Here is a 19,537-nt window from a genome sequence, read left to right as displayed (position 1 = left end):
TGTCTACGTATCTTCCTTATTTCTTTTTGCAAGTTGACAGACTTTATTTTTCCGCTACATTTTTGTATTTTAACAACGTAGTAAATATTTATTCTGTTTTCTGTATAGGTATAGGCTTCTCCTATGCAGTTGCTGCTTGCGATGTTAATGCTTTATCAGAGTAGAACTGAGCTTCGAAGTTTTTTTTTTTATTTATTTATTTATTTATTTTTATTTTTTTTTATTTATTTATTTTTTTTTTTTTTGACAAAAATTTAGTCTCGCGCGAGGTGTTGCTAGACCAATCAGCACTCAGTGTTAACCGTAGCCGAGAGATCACACTTTGAAAGTTACGTGCAACGCACAGTCAAGGCTAAGGTTGAGGCATCCCACAGGTACGGTTCGGCTAGGAGATCCCTACCAGATTAACTATGCATATGGCCTTAGAACTATGATCCCTCCCTGAAGGTCTGATCCTAGGTTCGATTCTCAGTGGGACAGCACAAAAAAAAAAAAAAATTCACAATAATTCGATTTCATCAACCATAGTCTTCTTTAGCCTAAAGAGAATAACCGTGGGACAATAAACTAAAAAACATCATATTTTTCCACCTAGAACTAAGCTACATTAACCTGTTCACATTTTAACACAGGTATCATCTGGCACATTATAAGATTAACTAATATCTATCTATAATGTGTCCTGGGAATCGTAAAAGGATTACTAATATCTATCTATAATGTGTCCTGGGAATCCTAAAAGGATTATGATATTCCAAGTATAATTACGGGAACCAATCTTGTTGCCTTCGGTGGTTAGTCAATAATGAACAGACCTTTGGCGTGGGAGACCCGGGTTCTATTCCCGGAGGGAGCTCATGTGGCTCGGATTCCACGTTAATCGGTAGGTCCACGTCTCATATAGCCTCGCTGCTGAACGGGACGTTAAACTCAAAATCAACTCAACTCAATATTAACAGCTTCCGCTTCACATATATATTTTTACATTTTATCCAACTTAGTCCTTTTTCCACACAAAACACTAAAAAATCACCGATAAATTATTAAAATTTTAGTAAACACTACAGACACTAACTTCACAACTAGAAGTTCCAATATAACATAATCTAAAACGTACTCTTAACATGTGTTTCACTCAATATGAAACGCTTCACTTCACGCGTGTTTCTAAGATTCCCAGGGTACATTTCAGGTATGTGCTGTTAAGATTTTACGTAACGAAACACATAAATAATGGAAGAAGAACACTTTAATTTTAATTTATTTATACATGGGAAGAAATCTGCCAACGATATAATTTTTAAACCAACGTTGTTACCTTAAGAGCTTGATATACTGAAAATAACACAAAATTCACAATTTTTTCTTTTACTTGCTTTTCATAAGTGAAAGGAGATAATGAAATGCAACTCTCGGAGTACCCTGTTTCCTCTCACTTTCTTCACTCTACCATTTCATTCATTTCTAATCACGTCTCCTTTAGCCTAGCCGACATAACTGTGGGATGTAAAACTTAAAGATTTTTTTTTTTAATATAAACACAGCGTTTTACTCGCGTACGTGTAAGCATCCATAGGTAACAATAGCACTTTTGACCATAGAACTTTCAATGGCAATTATTCATATTCATCAACAGAAGTTCCTTAAGAGCCTGATATACTTAAAAAAAAATGTTTGTTTTCATAAGTGAAAGGAGATAATAAAATGCAACTTACCACAATCATAGATAATGTTATTCTACAACAGAAAATATGAACCTAAAGAACTTTCAATGTTGCATCCATAGAAGTTACAATGTTGCCAGAATAACATTTCCCCCAAAATCTAAATTAAGGCAGCAACTAGAAGAACGAACGGAACTGCATTTGATTACATATCATGTTGTCTTGGAATCCTATGATCTACTTTTTAAAGTAATAGTTTTATTTAGTTTGTAATAAACAAAATAGTTTTAACATACATTTATTAAAATTAAGTAATAACGTTATTTAAAAAGCATTTCACAGGATACCAAAGCAACATGATACATAATCAAATGCAGTTGAGTTCGTTCCTCTAGTTGCTCCCTTAACTTTGATCTTGGGGGAATTGTTATTCTAGCAACACTGTAAATTCTATGGATAGCAACACTGAAAACTCTTCAGATTCATATTTTCTGTTGTAGAATAACATTCTCTATGATTGTGGTAAGTTGCATTTTATTATCTCCTTTCACTTATGAAAACAAACATTTTTTTTTATGTATATCAGGCTCTTAAGGAACTTCTGTTGATGAATATGAATAATTGCCATTGAAAGTTCTATGGTCAAAAGTGCTATTGTTACCTATGGATGCTTACACGTACGCGAGTAAAACGCTGTGTTTATATTAAAAAAAAAAAAAATCTTTAAGTTTTACATCCCACAGTTATGTCGGCTAGGCTAAAGGAGACGTGATTAGAAATGAATGAAATGGTAGAGTGAAGAAAGTGAGAGGAAACAGGGTACTCCGAGAAAACGCACGCAAACAGTATTTATCCACCACAAAGCTCGCTTGGCGCGAGCTGAGTGCTCGAACCAAATACCCCATGCACCAGAGGTGAATGCCCTACCACTGAGCCACCGCGACCTCTGTGTTTATATTAAATATGCATCTTATCAATAATATAAATGATGAGACAGTAGGAATAAATGGAACATATTTCCTCGAAGATACGAATGCATGCAAAACTCAAAGGAAATATGATCACTGGAAGTGAGTAAACAACTAATGTGTAAATAAATAAATTGATTTATTAACTTGCGTATAATTTGTTTAATTCATGCCCTACCATTTCGATGTCCTCATAATACCTGGCATCTTTTTCATGGGAATGTTGTCCTTGAGCATCTAAATCGAACAGATGACTTCACATAATGCTTCTCACCAATGAACAAGATAACACTTCTCAAATACTCTGCAGAATTTAAAAATATCAAAATAAAATACACTTGGTGACTTGCAAAAACGTCTTTCTTGCACATAACCAGAATCACATAACTGGCAACGCTGAATTTAAGTAGTAGTAATTCTGTGGTTATATTTGCAAAAACATAGCCAAGGAAGCATTCAACAAGAAAAGGCCACTCTTAACTAGCAGCCTTAATATTGGATTACGGAAGAAATTGGTCAAATGCTATATATGGAGTATTGGACTTTATGGTACTGAGACTTGCACATTACGGAAGTTAGAGAAGAAATATTTAGAGAGCTTCAAAATGTGGTGTTGGAGAAAGATGAGGAAAATAAAATGATCAGAAAAAGTAATGACAGAGGACGCTTCTAGTCAGCATCCTTCGTAAAAAGGCCAATTGGATTGAACACATCTTGCGCAGAAATTGTCGTCTTCATACCGCCATAGAAGGGAAGATGGAAGGAAAGCAAGGAATAGGAAGAAGAAGAATACAGCTGATCGATGATTTGGAAAATAGAAGAAAATATTGGAAGTTAAAAGAGGAAGCTGAAGATCGAGAAACATGGAAGAAACATTTCCAGACCCAAGCTAAAAATTAAGAAGGAAAAGAAAGAAAGAAAAAAAAAACCTCATTAGTCCCAGGACCTGCCAAAAGGCAAAAATATGTAATAACAGTAATAATAATTTTCAAGAAAAACGGTTATTTTTGCGAATCATCAAGTGCATTTTATTTTGAGATTTTTAAATTCTGCAGAATATTTGAGAAGTGCTATTCTGTCCAATGGCGAAAAGCATTATGCGAAGTCAACTGTTCGATTTAACGCTCAACGACATTTCGCATAAAGATGCCAGGTTATGAGGACATCAAAATGATTGGGCATGAGCTTAAAAAATATACATATAAGGTATATAAATCAATTTATTTACTTATACATAAAATTATGCTGTATAAAATGACCATTTTAACTGATATGCAAACTCGTACCTACAAAGACAAACAACAGAAGTCAAGTTGAAGAACTGTGTAAAAATTCAGATGCTGATCGTTTCGGTTACCATAAAGTAAACTTTATTGCACAATCTGTTTGTTGTACTTACCTTTGTGGTTGTCATAAAGCTCATCTGGAGCTGTAGCATTTTTAGGGGCTTTTTGATTCCATGTGCACTTTACTTTTAATTCAAATTCTAGAGTATCCTGTTCACTGCCATTTTCGTCACCTGCAAAAGTAATTATAAATCAAAACATAAATCCGAAGTTTCAAAACGCTATCCACGAAACCAACGCTACTATAATTTGGAAATCAACGCTCAAACTTGCATTTTGATTGGGCTGTATCCTTCTTGGTAATCGCTTAAAAGAGAAGGTAATGAAAGTAGAATGTGTTGATGGTGACAGTCATGATGTTAAGAAAATCTTTAAGTTTAACGTCTCACGGTTATGCTGGTTAGGCTAAAGGAGACGGTGATAATGAGTAAAATGGTGGAATGAAGAAAGTGGGAGGAAACGGGAGAACCATGAGAAAACCCGAGCATGGTAATCATGATGTTAAGACTTAAAGGAACAATGAAGGATCTAGTATGATACAGACATATGCATCGACAACTTCGTATGCAATTGAGTAGCAGAGGAAAATTATGAGAAATAACGAATAATAATTCTCCACAATTACCATTTTATTCTACTTAATGCCATTTACGTGAATATTACGTTTACACCGAGTATATCAAAAGTCCGAGGCCATAAGCCAACACTTATCAATAAGGATACGAAAAATTAAATGAGAAGTTAATGAAAATAGGTGGTTTTCTATCCAAAATTGTGATATTTTTAAAATCTATAGCCGTTTGGTCTACACACTAATAAGGTTTCCTATGTTAAATGAAGAAGCAACGTTGCCAGTTCAGCAGGCTGTTGGAACGGAACGTAAGGACACGTAAAAATAACACGAGGAACGTTCACATCGTTGTGTGAGGGAACCCAGAACATCTCAAATCCGTTTCCTGCTGTCAACAATGTTGTGTTGTTAATGTAATGAGAGCCCAAGGGAATAGCTTGCTAAACTGGCAACGTAGCTTTTCTATTCAACCTACGTAGTTCAAACGGGTGGTGCAATTAGAAAGATTCCACGATTTTAGATTGAAAACCACCAAAACTCATCTCTCTCTCTCTCTTTTTTTTTCATATCTTTACTCATAAAGGAATTAAGCTATTGCCTTCAACCTATTTTGATATACCCTGTATACTGTAATAAATTAACTATGTGTAAAAGTAATATATAAGAATTACGTTAATATTTACTGACATGGTCTATACCAAGATGCAAGTACACAGAATGATATTTGGTACACTGAAAGCAATAAGTAGAATACAAGGGAGTATTAAAAAGTTCGTGTAACCACCCAGAAGGTAAACTACGAATCCCCTTGAAGATGTATTTTATAGTTAGGTCCTTGTATGTTAACTATGCAAATTCTGGACTCGTTAGAACATTTTTTTCTTTAGGTAAATTACTAAATGTGCTACGATTCACAAGTTTGAGGCACGAAGCATCATTAAGTTCCTTTATCATCAGGGAAAATCGGTAAAGTAGATCCACGAAGAGATAAAAGAAATCTGTGGGGACGAACACCCATCCTATGAGATAGTATCCAAGTGGGAACGACAAATTCCAGATTGGACACATGACCACGCCTCTAGATCTGCAAAACCATCTTTCACTGATGATGCCGCGTTGACGGTGAAAGTTGAGAAGATCGTAATGTAAGACCGGAGGATAACCATTGAAAGTAATATGTGTGCAATAGGTATGAGTTATGGGTCTGCCTGGAATATCATTCACAACCATCTGCATCTTCAGAAAATGTCAGGACGGTGGGTCCACAGGTGCTCATACCTTTTCAAAAGAGAAATCGCGAGGACGCTGCAGGAGAAATGTTGCATCATTGTGAGATGGATGAAGGGAACTTTTTCGGAACACCAGTGACAATGGATGAAAGCTGGGTATATCTATATGACCCAGAAACAAAGGAAATGAGCAAACAATGAAAACACCCCTCCTCCCCATACCCTAAACAGACACGAGTGCAAAAGTCTGCGGCCAAGGTGATGCTTTCCGTTTTCTGGGACTCTGAAGGGGTCATCATGAAAGATTACCTACCATAGGGACAAACTATTACTAGTACCTATTATTCCAATCTCCTGATTAAGTTAGAAGAGAAACTGAAGAAGAAACGTCGTGGATTGGTCACAAAAAAGGCTGCTTTTGCCAGACAATGCAGCAGCTCATTCCGCCCATGCATCCATGATGAAGGCAGTGGAGTTAGGATACGAAATATTGCCTCACCCCCACACTCACCGGACCTAGAACCAAATAACTTCTTTCTCTTCCCAGAAATGAAGCATCCAGTAAGAGGACGCCATTTTGACAGTAGGGATGACGTCATTTCTGAGGTTGAACTGTGGTTTCAAAGCCAAACTGCAGATTTTTACAAAACAGGCTTACGGGAAGTGAAGAACTGCTGGCAACAATATGTCGCTAGGCACGGTGACTACGTAGAAAAGTCTAATACTTCATGGTGTCAGAGTTCCCCAGAGTGGATTTCTTCTAGGTGATCTTAAGAACTTTTTGATACCTCCTTGTATAATACAAATTTGAATACAATAAATGTAGTATCTGTTGTATTTTAGTTAAGAAGCCATCCATAATGTCTAATTCTCCTTATCTATCTACTTACCTTCTTGTCTATAGTCAAACATCCTGGGATCTGCTTTCAATGGGATTAATCCCAATCTGTGGGCTAGAACTTCATCCTGGATAATCGACGTATTGTTATAAACGAATACTTTTTCTATGGCCATACTCGGAACCTGGAAATTGTATAACCAATTACTATTCGCCCTCTCACAAATACTATTTACAATTAAATTCAAAATAGTGGTATTCCTGTGCTAGCTTCATATTTTTAGTACTTTATATACCATTTGAATTTAGTTCAAGTAATATTACGAGATTTCAGTATACATATAATATATCAGTGTGTCTTACTAAGTGTGTCACGTAATACAACTAACGTTATTTTTTTTAGTTTAACGTCACCGATTATGCCCCGAGGCTAAGGGAGGTGAGAATGATGATAGGCGATAAAAAGGTAAGCTAATTTAGAAGGCACCTGGCACTTCCAGAGATTATTTAGGCATTTGCAACATTAAACATGAATATACATGTACATACAGCTTAAAAAATTAAAATAACATAGGGTTAGGTAGGACTATTTTGACACAAAAAATAAAACTTTCGCCATAACTCTTGTATAAGTAGATACTAGGAAGAAAAAAAATAGTGAATTGAGACCTCTATTAGATTCCATCATTTGAATGTCATATTTCAAAAAGGATTCTGCATTTAAAAAAAAATAAAAGTTGTGTATCATAATAGCCCCGTTATGAGACAGTAATAGGGCTATTACGGAATATGCTTATTACTCAGGCCAAGGTGGTCATACGAATGTATGAGGGTTATCGTAAGACAGCTGCGGACATCCCCTGTAAGAAGACCCAGGTTTGGTGGATTTTTTTTTTTTTTTTTTAAAGTGTACTGAATCAAAATTAGTACTATGACAGTCCAGAAAATGATGGAAACCTTAACTGCACGCAGGTTTTATATATATTTTTTAATATCACCTTCTGTTTCAGTAAGAATTTATTTCACAGTATTTCCCTTGTTTCAGCCAAGTTTCTCATTTTAAAAATGAAAATTAAGATTATAAACACGCAAATCTTTAAAGAATAGGCTAGATATTGACAGACACATAAATTAGCTGTTTATATTATGCTGTTATTTTTATGAATAATGATACACTTTTGATCTTTTGTAATGAGAACAAAAATTAGTACATAAACAGAAGAGCAGTGCTGTCTCATAATAGCCCAATGATTTTGACAGCTACTTCCCCTCCACAGGCTACTTGACACGTGGAAACTTTTGATAATTCTGGTACTCTTGAATGTCTACTACCTGCTAATATTTTGAATTTAGGATTACCATGTATAGTTCCAGAGTGATAATAAAAAGGTTCCTGACAGAAAACAAACTATTTTCGTCACAAAATGAAAAGGGAATTTTTGTTTTACTATAGTGCACAGGAATCTTTTTCATATATGGGTATAATACATCACTCAATGAGCTAACATTTAATAATATTGTAAGGTTCCGCATGTCTTCACACCAGGCTGTAGCCATGTGTTTATTACACGTGTTTGCAGTAAATAAATACAACGCAGACGACAGTACCGAAGAGGAGTCGCCCACCATCGCCAACAGTCGGCAAGACGGAGATCAACGAAGGTAGCCGACATTTTAGGATAAAAGACAGCAGCACACCTTAAGGATCATCAATCTTTTCAGGTTGATCAAACCACCTAAAGCCCTAAGGCGCCCAGCTATTGGGTTCACCTTACCCTCTCACAACGCTTGGTCAATTGAGAGATATCTATCCTTAAGCCCTAAGGCGCCCGGCCATTGGGTTCCCTTTCTCTCTCACGACGCCCGGTCACCGAGAGACACCTAATCACACAAACTCATTCCCTCTCACGACGCCTGGTCAAAGAGAGTAACCTCACCTACAAAAGCCCTGCGACGCTTGGTCTTTGGGTTCCTTCCTCTTTATTACCTAAAATATTAGAGGAAACTACTTATTGTAATATTTCTCTGTATTCAGGAGGATCTTTTATAATAAAAGGTGATGGGAACGTCCAATCACCCGTGTACGATAATTGCTCTACCCTACATAAATAGAGAGAACTATAATATTTAGAAGCATCTGGTATAGATAGTTTTAATTCTGTGCGCGTGTCTCATAATAGCCCCTCTTTTTAGGGGTCTCACAGTAACTTGCCTGATCCCACTGTTAAAAAAACGTTAAAAATGAGCGTTTGAAACTTCAAGGAATTTTTGGCAAATCAAGGAGCTGACCTAAAAATCTCAATTTTTTGTGTGAACTTAATGCCACAATGGCATCCTTTCTGCACTACCCATTATCAAAATTCGAATAAAGCTTTTCTTCGGCCCACCGTGTTATATATATATATGTATGTATCTACATCTCATATTCCACACGTACGAAACTTTTTAGATTTTTTTTCTTTTTGTAATAGACAGCTACAGTGATTATTCTGGCCGAGTTCGTTAATGGTGTCAGTCCGTTAACGTTTTAACGGATAACGTTGGCTGTCCATATCCCATATGCGTGATCCGCTTTACTGTCTTTACCAGAGTTTATTTTCATTTTATATTCTTCCCACTTTTTCCTCAAGTTTTTAACATATTTTCTTTTCGGACTCAGCAACAAGTGTCATATCATTTGCAAACAGTCTACACCTGATCATTCTAAGATACCTCTGTCGAAAAACCTGTCTTTATTATGCAGCCCTTTCTTCACTATGTCTTTTAAGTAGATATTAATTAATGCAGACAAGAGATAACATCCCTGACGAACTCTCCTTTCAATTCCACCTATCTTCTATCATTCCTTCCCCTATTCTAACGCTTACTTGCTGGTTTTAAGAATAAACATTATTAATAATACCCACCTCAGACAAAAGAATTCTTCTAAATGCATTAGCAAGCGAAGGATCAACCCCTATGAGATCAAACTCCATTTCTGTATCATCACAATGAACAATTCTTATCTGCAATCTCTGGAAAGAAAAAGAAATAAAGATACTAATCTTATTTATAGTTCAACCAAGACTACGAGGAAAGAATATGTAAATTATTACTTATGACAGAGCTAAAGAAAATCTTAGAGAATATACCTGGCTACGGGATTCGAAACATGGACTTCTCGATAACGAAGACCGAATGCTTTATAATTTCGGTTATTGTTCATGGAAATACTGTTATCTACGAGCGTAAAACTATCCAAGACATCTATTCCAAACTACAGGAGTAAACGAATTTCAAGAAAGAAAAAAAAAATACAACGGCCAGGTGAAGGTATTGACATCCGACGTTTCGTATTTAGACATTGCATTCATCTTCAGGGATTGTAATTTTTGGGACAATCAGGGACAAGGACAACCCCTGAAGATGAATGCAATGTCTGCATTCGAAACGTCGGATGTCAATACCTTCAGCTGACTGATAATCCGAGAAGACTTACTAAAATCACGTCACCAGGAAAAGTTCAATTCTTCCTTCAAAATTACAACGATTAGAGCATGCTTTTTCTTGTCCACGATGTCAGATATATTGTTTTATGATAACGGATATTACAATATTTTAAAAACCCACGCTTTTCTCAAAATCGAGAAGTAATGCACACTATTCTTTTCCTGCCACGGATTTTACAAACAGTTGGACAAAAACTTGTACAGCTTTAACATAAGAACAAACGAGCCCGATATAATTCTCCCAGTGCGGTACAAGTTTCAGCATGTCTTGCACCTATAAGGTTACGTTTCCGTTTGTATTCTTAGCGTATAATTTCCTACTGACGATTGGTTGATCAAACTTCAGCCAAACCAAATCGTTGACCGCCATTGAACCGTTGAAATAATAATAATAATAATAATAATAATAATAATAATAATAATAATAATAATAATAATAAACCGAGCCAGGTGCTGACCCGGTGTGATGGTGGTGGAGCATCTGCCAGCCAAACAATAATTTGGCAAGAACGTGATATGAAGCACGAGGGCGAGCGTCGTCGCCAAATAATCCAGCATTTGAAGCATACCTGTTGATATAATTTTCACAAAGGATACGACGCAACTTTATTAAAATGTTAGAATCGGTAGTTGACAGCACAGTGGTCCAAGATGGATGGAACTCCACAAGATGAATCGCGTTGGATGTCCCAGAACAATTTTCGTAAGACTCGGAATTTCTTGGGAAATGAGAAGTTGAATGTTTCCATATCATACTGCCTTACTTTGTTCAAGAAACACTTGAAGTCAATGGCCATCACTATACCTTCCAGCAAGTCAAGTTCTTCCTGTGCGTAACGCACTAAGCGATCCAAGGATATCAATATCTGGCACGTCTGCTAGACTCTTGGGAACCCTAGGAGGGCGCGGTGGCTCACTGGTAGAGCGTTCACCTCCGGTGCTTGGGGTCTCTGGTTCGATCCCAGCTCGCGCAGTGTGGACTTTGTGGTGGACAAACACCGTGCTCGTGGGTTTTTTCGGGGTTCTCCCGTTTCCTCCCACTTTCTTCATTTCATCCATTTCTCATTATCACCGTCTACTTTAGCCTAATCGGCATAATCGTGGGACGTAAAACTCAAAGATTTAATTTCACTTTTCTTGGGAACCCATCAGGCACTGATTTTGAGCAATTCGAATTAACCATACACATAACAGGCTTAATATTGGACTAAGGAAGAAGTTGATGAAGTGATATATACAGGGTGTTTCAAAACAACACTGACAACTTTTTGGAGGTGATTCCTTACACTAAGATAAGACAAGACAAAAAGTATAGACCAACCTGAATGCGCAAATGCTTCCTTTCGGAGTTATAGGCTGCCGAAAACATGAAGAAATGAAATTTTAAAGGTCCATAGCTCCAAAACTATGGAACCTACCGTAGTCGGGACAAGACTTCACTTAGGAACTAGTATGTGCTAAAATTTTATAGAGGGAATACTTGGTGAATACTTCAAATTATATACGCGTAGCGAAACTGCCTCTATAAAAATTGTTGTATAAGTACTTTAGAATTCTGAAACATGAATATTTGGAAGCACATACTACGTCCGCTACAGCGGTGAGAGATCACAATTGGGGTGCTCCATTTAGCCATCAAATTTAAACACATTTCGCTGCGTCCTCTTTCAGGCGTCATTAAACCAAGGTATTTTTGTGATGTTATAACGATATCGTTATATGTACTTTTTAACCAACCCTCATATTTCCAATCCCAGTTCTTGGAACTAATGTTTAGCCAGTCGGAATTAGCAGAATAGCGAAACAGTGGAATTTTTCTACCCAGAAGGTGCCTCTTTCCTCAAGACATTTCAGCACCTCTCGCTGAACCGTATTTGGGAAGGTATTTGCTTGTCTCCTCACTCACACCCACGTAAAGCTGAATTCCCAAGTAACGGCAGTGGATCATACGTCATAATGTGTATTCTTGATAATAAATAGTAATTATTTACACTATTATGTACGTCAATATAATTAATGTACTTAATGACTAGGCGCGGGGAGTGCAATTTTAACATCGGAAGAGGATGGAGCACTCAACAAGCAACACTCATTTTTAGTAAATAATACAAGTGCTAAAAAGTTTTAATACAATTTTTTGTACTAAGCTCACCAGTAATATATACACATGAAAATGCCTCAAAATTATTTATGTTACCATCACCAACAAAATGATGCTACGGAATTGTCTGTGCTAGTCAGAATGGAACCAGCATGTGGGAGAAGCAAAAGGACCCCAACAACCTGTGGATGAATTTCTCATTTTTGTGAATTTCTCATTTTCTCACGGGGTCACATCATTGCAATTTAAAAAGGTATCTTAGTGCTGATAAAATGTAAAGTGCCACTATATGTGAGAAGTTTAAAATATATATATATTAATTATATCTTTATGTGAATTAATTAACATACAAGCGACGTAGAAGGTACATGCCATATAATAATATTTTGTGTTAAAGGATAAGTATTGTGCATGTATTTTATTTATTATGTTTGCAGTTTCAGCAGTGCAACAGGTTGGTATTGTTTTTCGTGGAATACAGGGAAAAGAAATATATATCGCACCCAACGTTCCCCGAACACTGACCGCATACTGGGTAACCACGAACGGAACAATCAGCTGATCCAGCTGAGGTGAATACAGGGAGTAATCACGAACACGATATATATCAAAAGTCCATGGTTCGAATCCTAAGTTTCACCAGTTTAGTTCTTAGTTGGTTAATGTTTACTTGTGGGTTGGTATTTTGTAGTCCAAAAGTCTGTTTTCTTTCATGAATCAGTATAAGGACGTTCAGGGATCAAACACAGTACCATTATATCTGTTTACTCAAACGGTAGCCCACAGGAAACGAACCCAAGCAACCTCATAAATTGGCTTATCCCAAACAGTGATACACGGTAATCGAACCCCAGTACTTATAATGTTAACCACACTTTAACAAAAAACGACAAATGATGCAGTTACACCAATCTGTAGATGGAGCTTTAAACTAGTTGTGAGCGAACTTAAAAGTTTGCTACTTCTACCTATGAAAAGAAGGAAGGGGAGGGAAGGGGGGGGGGATTTTGGGCTACCTTTTGACTTTCCCTTCTAATAATGATAATAATAAACCATCATTTAAGTTATTTCGTATATATTGGCATCGTCACAAGTGGCAAATAGGATTTCAAGTTCTTGCCAGTTAAACGTCCAGATTCTTCTACCCCAATTTTTAGTTTGAAAAGCAAAAGTTGCATTTTCAAACAATATATACGCAACTACTTTCAACTGTGCTGACACGAACTAATTCACTATTATAGCAATATTTCATCCACGAATCAAAGTATCAAAGTTCACTCTATTACCTCTAAATGTATTCGTAAAATAAAATATTATAAGTTAATCTAGTGTATAATATATTGCTAAATATTAACATACGATAAGACAAAGGAATTTACCTTTTTAAACTTCTCTAAACTCCACGTATCGTCATAACCATAATACGAACCCGGATAATCTGATGCTGACGTCTGGAAAAGAATCACGAGAAAAGTGCACATTACTATAAGACATATGATACTTTGTTAAGCTTATAAATAAAATTTAAAAGAAGCTTTGCTTTGTTTTACCTTACAATTCATGATATCCTCAGCTTCAAACACAACGGTAACTGAGGTAGTATTGAAATATCGTACGAGGAAAAATTATGTACGAAATTCAGTAAAATGTACTCCCTCTGATCGATTATATACTTAATACAGTATTATATCTATAGTATTTGTATCTAGCCCTTCACAAAATGATACAACTAATAAAGTAAACAATGTAAGTAGACAAGTGACCTGCCTTAATCTCTCAAACACAGAGGTTTACAAAAGTCCCTCTTACATTTCAATTCACAACAACTTTGCAACGAGCTGAGATATTTCACTGAAATACAGTTTGTATTGCAGAACAGTCTTCTAAATTTAATCTAGCAACATTTATCCCTATCGTTCTTATCGCCACATCTAGAACTGGCACCATTCACATCGATGAATTCCTGCCATTACGCCCTCAAACCCAAAATAGTTTTTTGGCGCTGCTCATCCGAAATCTCGTGATAATTTTAGATATCTTTGCTTTAAGATCATCCACATCTTTTCACCTTTTCATGTACTTTCACCTTGACATATCCAAAAGTCACACGAGTTCAGGTCTGGTGATCTTGTAGGCCATGTGGATCCTATACGGCCAATCCACCCGCCTCCAAATTCTGATTCAGAAAGTTTCTGACTGTGAAATCGAAACGGAGATGGACTGCTGACAATCTACGTTATCACTGTTAGCCAGTGCAACCAGGTAGGGAAAGATGAATGTCTGCAGGTAGCCCCCGTCACAGTATCTTCCTTAAAGAAGAAAGGAACAACTAATTGGTCTATAGGCACATTCGCTTTAGGGTTATCTCAGTTTCCCAGTCTTGGTCCACCTTCCCGGAAAACTTGGCATGCTGCTTCATTCGAGAAGATGCTTGCCTTCTCCTGAATTGAAGCCATTTTTACCTACATGATCGCTCGCGTCATGTGACTCTTTCAGCATACAATGTTGCTACAAAAAAACTTTACGTACTGCTGTGCAGAAAAAATTTATTCCACTGAAATCGTTAAAAGTTATAGTGAACTGAAGTCTAGGAAGGACTTTTGAAAAATTCATATATTGTGCTATATGGAAAACATATATTTCTACCTTATTATTTTTTAAAAAATAAATGTAGGTTATATGTAATTATCGTATAATAAATTAGCTAATAAAACAGAAACACAAATACAACACAAAAGTACACTTGTAACGCAAAATTTGTTTGAAGTGTCCTAGCGCAGGTCGATGGATTCCTTTTGCAGTATTCTTCTTTTATGTGCAAATCTACCGTTGCTATCATTGCTGCAAATGCACCCCTGCACTGGCCCTCCAGCTTGACATTACTCTCAATCGTAACAGACTCTAAATTTCAATCTCTTCATTTCAACTTAATAACACGTATAAGGGTGAATTGCACGACCAGGCTCCAAGTATTCTACTGTGTATATGTTAAGATCAATAAAGAAATGCATGTTAATGACAATCTCATCATACTGATTTACAGCTCGGTGAAAATTATATTACAACTTACAATTACAGGAAAGATGACCCACCGGTGGTTCCTGCCAATCGAGTGACTCACCAATGGGTCACAAACAGAGGTATGGTGATCCACCGGTGAGTCACGCGGCAATCAACGTGTTAACCGTAAAATTACCATCCTTATGACGGACTATCCTTAACCATTACCGTAACTCACCACTTAGCACAGGTTAGCGTTTTGTCACAGGAAATAATTGAGGCGTATAGTTTCTAAATCCGCCATCTCCAATTTTCAAAAAAAATAGATAAGTAGATTTACTGGTATTCCTTTCCATGCCCGACACGATGAGAGAGATTTTTATCATTTGGTAGTTATAATGAATGTCCATAAAGCAGGAAAGTCTTTCTAAAAAGAAAATTTGATCTCACATAATCTCTGAGTTATCGGTTTTTCCTGTTTTTCTCGAAACATTTCGTGAAGGAGATGGCGGATTTAGAAACTATACGCCTCAATTTTAATAGCATATATGTTTGTACGAATGTTATTCATAGTATATATACATAAATCTGCAATAATTTAACTAATTTAGTGGAATAATTGTAATTTCTGATCAATCATTTCTGGTAATCTCTAACTCCAACATTTTCCAAGAGTTTATAAGACAAAAAGATATCTTCAAATATGAAATTGCGAGTTTCTCGTTACATAGAAGTGTTCGCTATTCTTAATCTGGACGGAATCTTATTTGTTGACATTCTTACAATCAACTTTTCCTCCAGATGTAAGATCGTCTTCCAAAATTTAATTTTTATACATAAAATATACAAATAATAAACTCTTTCTTACGTGCAATACATCATGCTCTCTTAAAACAACTCTAGTTCTAGCTTCCTCAATGCTGTTCATTTCCAATTCTATTTTATTTTGCTGAAACTCATCAATACCACACACCAGCACGTTTTAACCGGAAAAATATTTGCCTTGCACAAAGAATGAACATGCAGTGTTGCCAGATGCCTAGAGTTGAATTTCCCACATCAATTATGAAAATTTCCCATATCTGCCTGATTTTTCCCACAATATTTCTTTTATCAATTTTATAACTTTCAATTACCGAGTTAACATGGGTTTCTACAAAACCCTCTTCACTAACAGGAAGAAAAGTTTACAGACTAAATATTAGCAATTAATACGAGGATGGTTTGCATTAACTAATTAAACCATTGTTCTGCGCAAATCGAAGTTTAAAACTATCATGTGCTGATACACCTGGATTTGCAACAAACAGCGGCTTCATTGCTTGATGCAAAACATCATATTTCTAATTCAGTATATGAGCCATTAGATTAATGAAATCATAAACAACAACAACAAATCAAAGTTTTACATACTGAAGAAATCTGACAAAAATTAACAATAATATTAACTCACCACAGGGACATCAGAACAGGGGGTGCAGAAGGGCTTTCAGCATCATTAGTCGTACAAATCATCGGAGTTGTGGAGAGAAAGATGAGCGCTGCTGACCTTAAAGGAATCTATGTTCTTCGCCTGAAAAGCTGATCTCACTACTGCCACTGCATTAAGAGCATCATCTCCAATTCTGTTCCTCTTTTTTGTTTTCACATCATTAACAATGGAGAAAATTCTTTCCGATTCAGCATTTGAGTGGGGCAATGTGAGTACAAGTCTTGCAAGCTTGCCTAAATTGGGAGATAAGTTCATCATTAAAATCTTTCGTTTTTGAAATGAAAAAAAAAATGAAATGAAATCTTTGAGTTTTACGTCCCACGGTTATGCCGGTTAGGCTAAAGGAGACGGTGATGATGAATGATATGGTGGAATGAAGAAAGTGGGAGGAAACGGGAGAACAGGGGCGTCATTTCAGACTTCGCTTGGGGGGGAGGGCAAGAGCACCACCAACATAAGACTTTCGCGTTTTGTACTAATATATTAGTAGACAATCGATTAAAGTATATGTATTCCTCAAACTCTTGGGGGGGGGCAATTGCCCCCTCCTGCCCTCCCTAAATGACGCCCCTGCGGGAGAACCCCGAGAAAACCCACGCACACGGTGTTTGTCCACCACAAAGTTCACTTGGCGGGGGCTGGGATCGAACCCGGGACCCCAAGCACCAGAGGTGAACGCTCTACCACTGAGCCAACGCGGTCCCCGTTTTTGAAATGAAATCCTACATGATATCCAATTCCATAGCCATTAAATTACTTTTTTCGTTGGCATTAAAGAAGTGTGGCAGAACCCTCCATTCAATAAACAAATCGTTTTCGTCAATACGCTTACTGAAATGTTTGGCTAAATATGTAAGCTCTTTTAGCTCATTTCTAGAATTTACTTCTAAGGCTACAGAGGGAGACAGAAACCTTAGTTCACGAAGGAGAGGTTGATTCACTGGTAAGCGTCGTTGAATTTCAGTCACCACTGTAACATAAAATTCCAAACATCTCTTTCGCACTTCTGCCCCGAAAGTTGGTAACTCACTTAACAAATTCTCAGCGTCCGGGCCAAGGTACACTTCGGACAAAGGAAGAAAGTTTCTGGGACATGAAGCATTCACTGTCTCTATATCTTGTAAAGCACTTGACACTAAAAAGTTCTACCCTATCTCCTTCAGAAGACGCACAGAAGATTCGGTTAAGGTACGAATAAGTATTTTCCGACCTTGAAAAAGTACATTAAAAGTATTAAGGTACCTCAACACATATTTGAAGAAAAACATGTATGCCTTTGTGAATAGATTGTTAAGTTCTGTCAATATCATTTCTGCACTTTTCAATTTATCTTCGAATACTGCTAATTGAAAAAAAAAAAATTGAGCGATTCCCAATTTTCAAGAATACGACACAGACATGCATGCATTGCTAACCATCTCGTAAGGGCAGGTTTGAGAATTTTTTTTTTTCCCCTTTCCGTGATCAAAAATTCTTGAATTCGTGAAATTGTGCATTTCGTTTTGAACTGCATAACAAATAGGAGGAAATATTCCTTACGAGTTCTTCCGGTGCCCGCGGGAGTTTCTCACAGGCTTTGCTAGCGATTAAAGCTGCAGAGTGACAGATGCATCCCATGGAAATTAGGTCACTCGAATCCTTTTTAAGGCGCGAAACAAAAGAGTCTCTGGCCCCCACCATAACACTGGTTCCATCACAAGCAACTCCCGACTATATTATTTAAGGGTATATCCTTGGAAATAAGGCACTCTTTAAAAGCGGTATATATGTTTTCTGCCGAACAGTCTCGTGAATCTAGATTTACCAGCTCCAAGAGCTGAGTTTTCACTCTCCCTGTTATCGGTGAAATATAGCACAAAAGAACACAAAGAAACTTTTTAAATCCAATATCTGTACTTTCGTCAACTAAAATGGAGAAAGCGGTATCTTTGATATCGTTCACAACTTCATCTGTTTCAACCTGAGCAACAACGTTCTTGATCAAACTCGTACATTTCTTCGTTTTAATTTTAGTTCCTGAGCAATTGTAGAATATTTGAAAATATCTTGAACAACGGGAACTAGGTGCTCAACTATTTGGAACGCTACGTTGTGCTCAGCGAGGAAAGCGGCTAGTTTTATCTCAGCTTCTTTCACTTTCGTTGAGGACGTAGGAGTATCTGTAGTGTCTGTCTTATTTTTCTGCACATATCCACTGATTGATGGTGTTGCCGAAAATGATTTCACTGGGTTTTTGTTTTTTAGACCTTTGCTGTTTTTGAAGATCACTTTTCCCACATTGTAGTTCAACATTGCATACAAAACATCTACACTTACAGTCATTACCCAGCACTCGTTTTAACCAGCCTTTAAAATCTGGATCATTTAGTCAGTCCTCTTGATTTTTTTTCTTTCTGCTTTGTCCCCCTTTTTCTTCAGATGAAAGTTCTCCGCGAATCTTCCTTTTCTTTTTGGACGTTTCTAGTATTTTACTCATTTTACTGAACACAGCGCTACACCACCACACACTGCACACAATCGAAAATGTTCGTAATCCAGACAAAGCACTGCCAGAATCCTATTACGTCTTAAGTCTCGTGCCTAATGAAATCCAAATGACGATATTTTATATGACGCTCAGTTTCAAACAAGATGCACAAATATTTTTAATACATGTGGACGGAATGCCACATCCTAACCTCACCGCAATAATACAAATAATCTAACGAAAGAAAATATTATGTGCAGTACGTTATTTAACATTTACACATAACAATCATCATACAAACGGTAATTGAATTGGAAAGCAGTAGGTGAATATAGTAAAGTTCAAACTCTGCCTATCCTACTCTAGTTTTGGC

General features: G+C 36.8%; 1 protein-coding gene across 1 annotated transcript in view; it reads right to left on the bottom strand.

The window, feature by feature from the left end:
* Polr1C (RNA polymerase I and III subunit C) overlaps positions 1-16,222 on the bottom strand; it is a 29,397-nt gene extending 13,175 nt beyond the window's left edge. The window contains exons 1-5 of the mRNA XM_081729981.1: positions 16,074-16,222; positions 13,585-13,656; positions 9,523-9,630; positions 6,669-6,801; positions 4,032-4,151 (exon numbers count right to left, since the gene is read on the bottom strand). Of these exons, the coding sequence (XP_081586107.1) occupies positions 4,032-4,151; positions 6,669-6,801; positions 9,523-9,630; positions 13,585-13,656; positions 16,074-16,133 (493 nt within the window). The 5' untranslated portion in view covers positions 16,134-16,222. The remainder of the gene's footprint in view (positions 1-4,031; positions 4,152-6,668; positions 6,802-9,522; positions 9,631-13,584; positions 13,657-16,073) is intronic.
* Between the last annotated feature and the right edge of the window lie 3,315 nt (positions 16,223-19,537).

Source organism: Thermobia domestica, chromosome 11, assembly GCF_964235325.1.
Source record: "Thermobia domestica chromosome 11, izTheDome1.hap1.1, whole genome shotgun sequence".
Classification (NCBI taxonomy): Eukaryota; Metazoa; Arthropoda; class Insecta; order Zygentoma; family Lepismatidae; genus Thermobia; species Thermobia domestica.
Note: the sequence above shows the minus strand (reverse complement) of the source record. Positions and strands in the feature narration are given on the sequence as shown.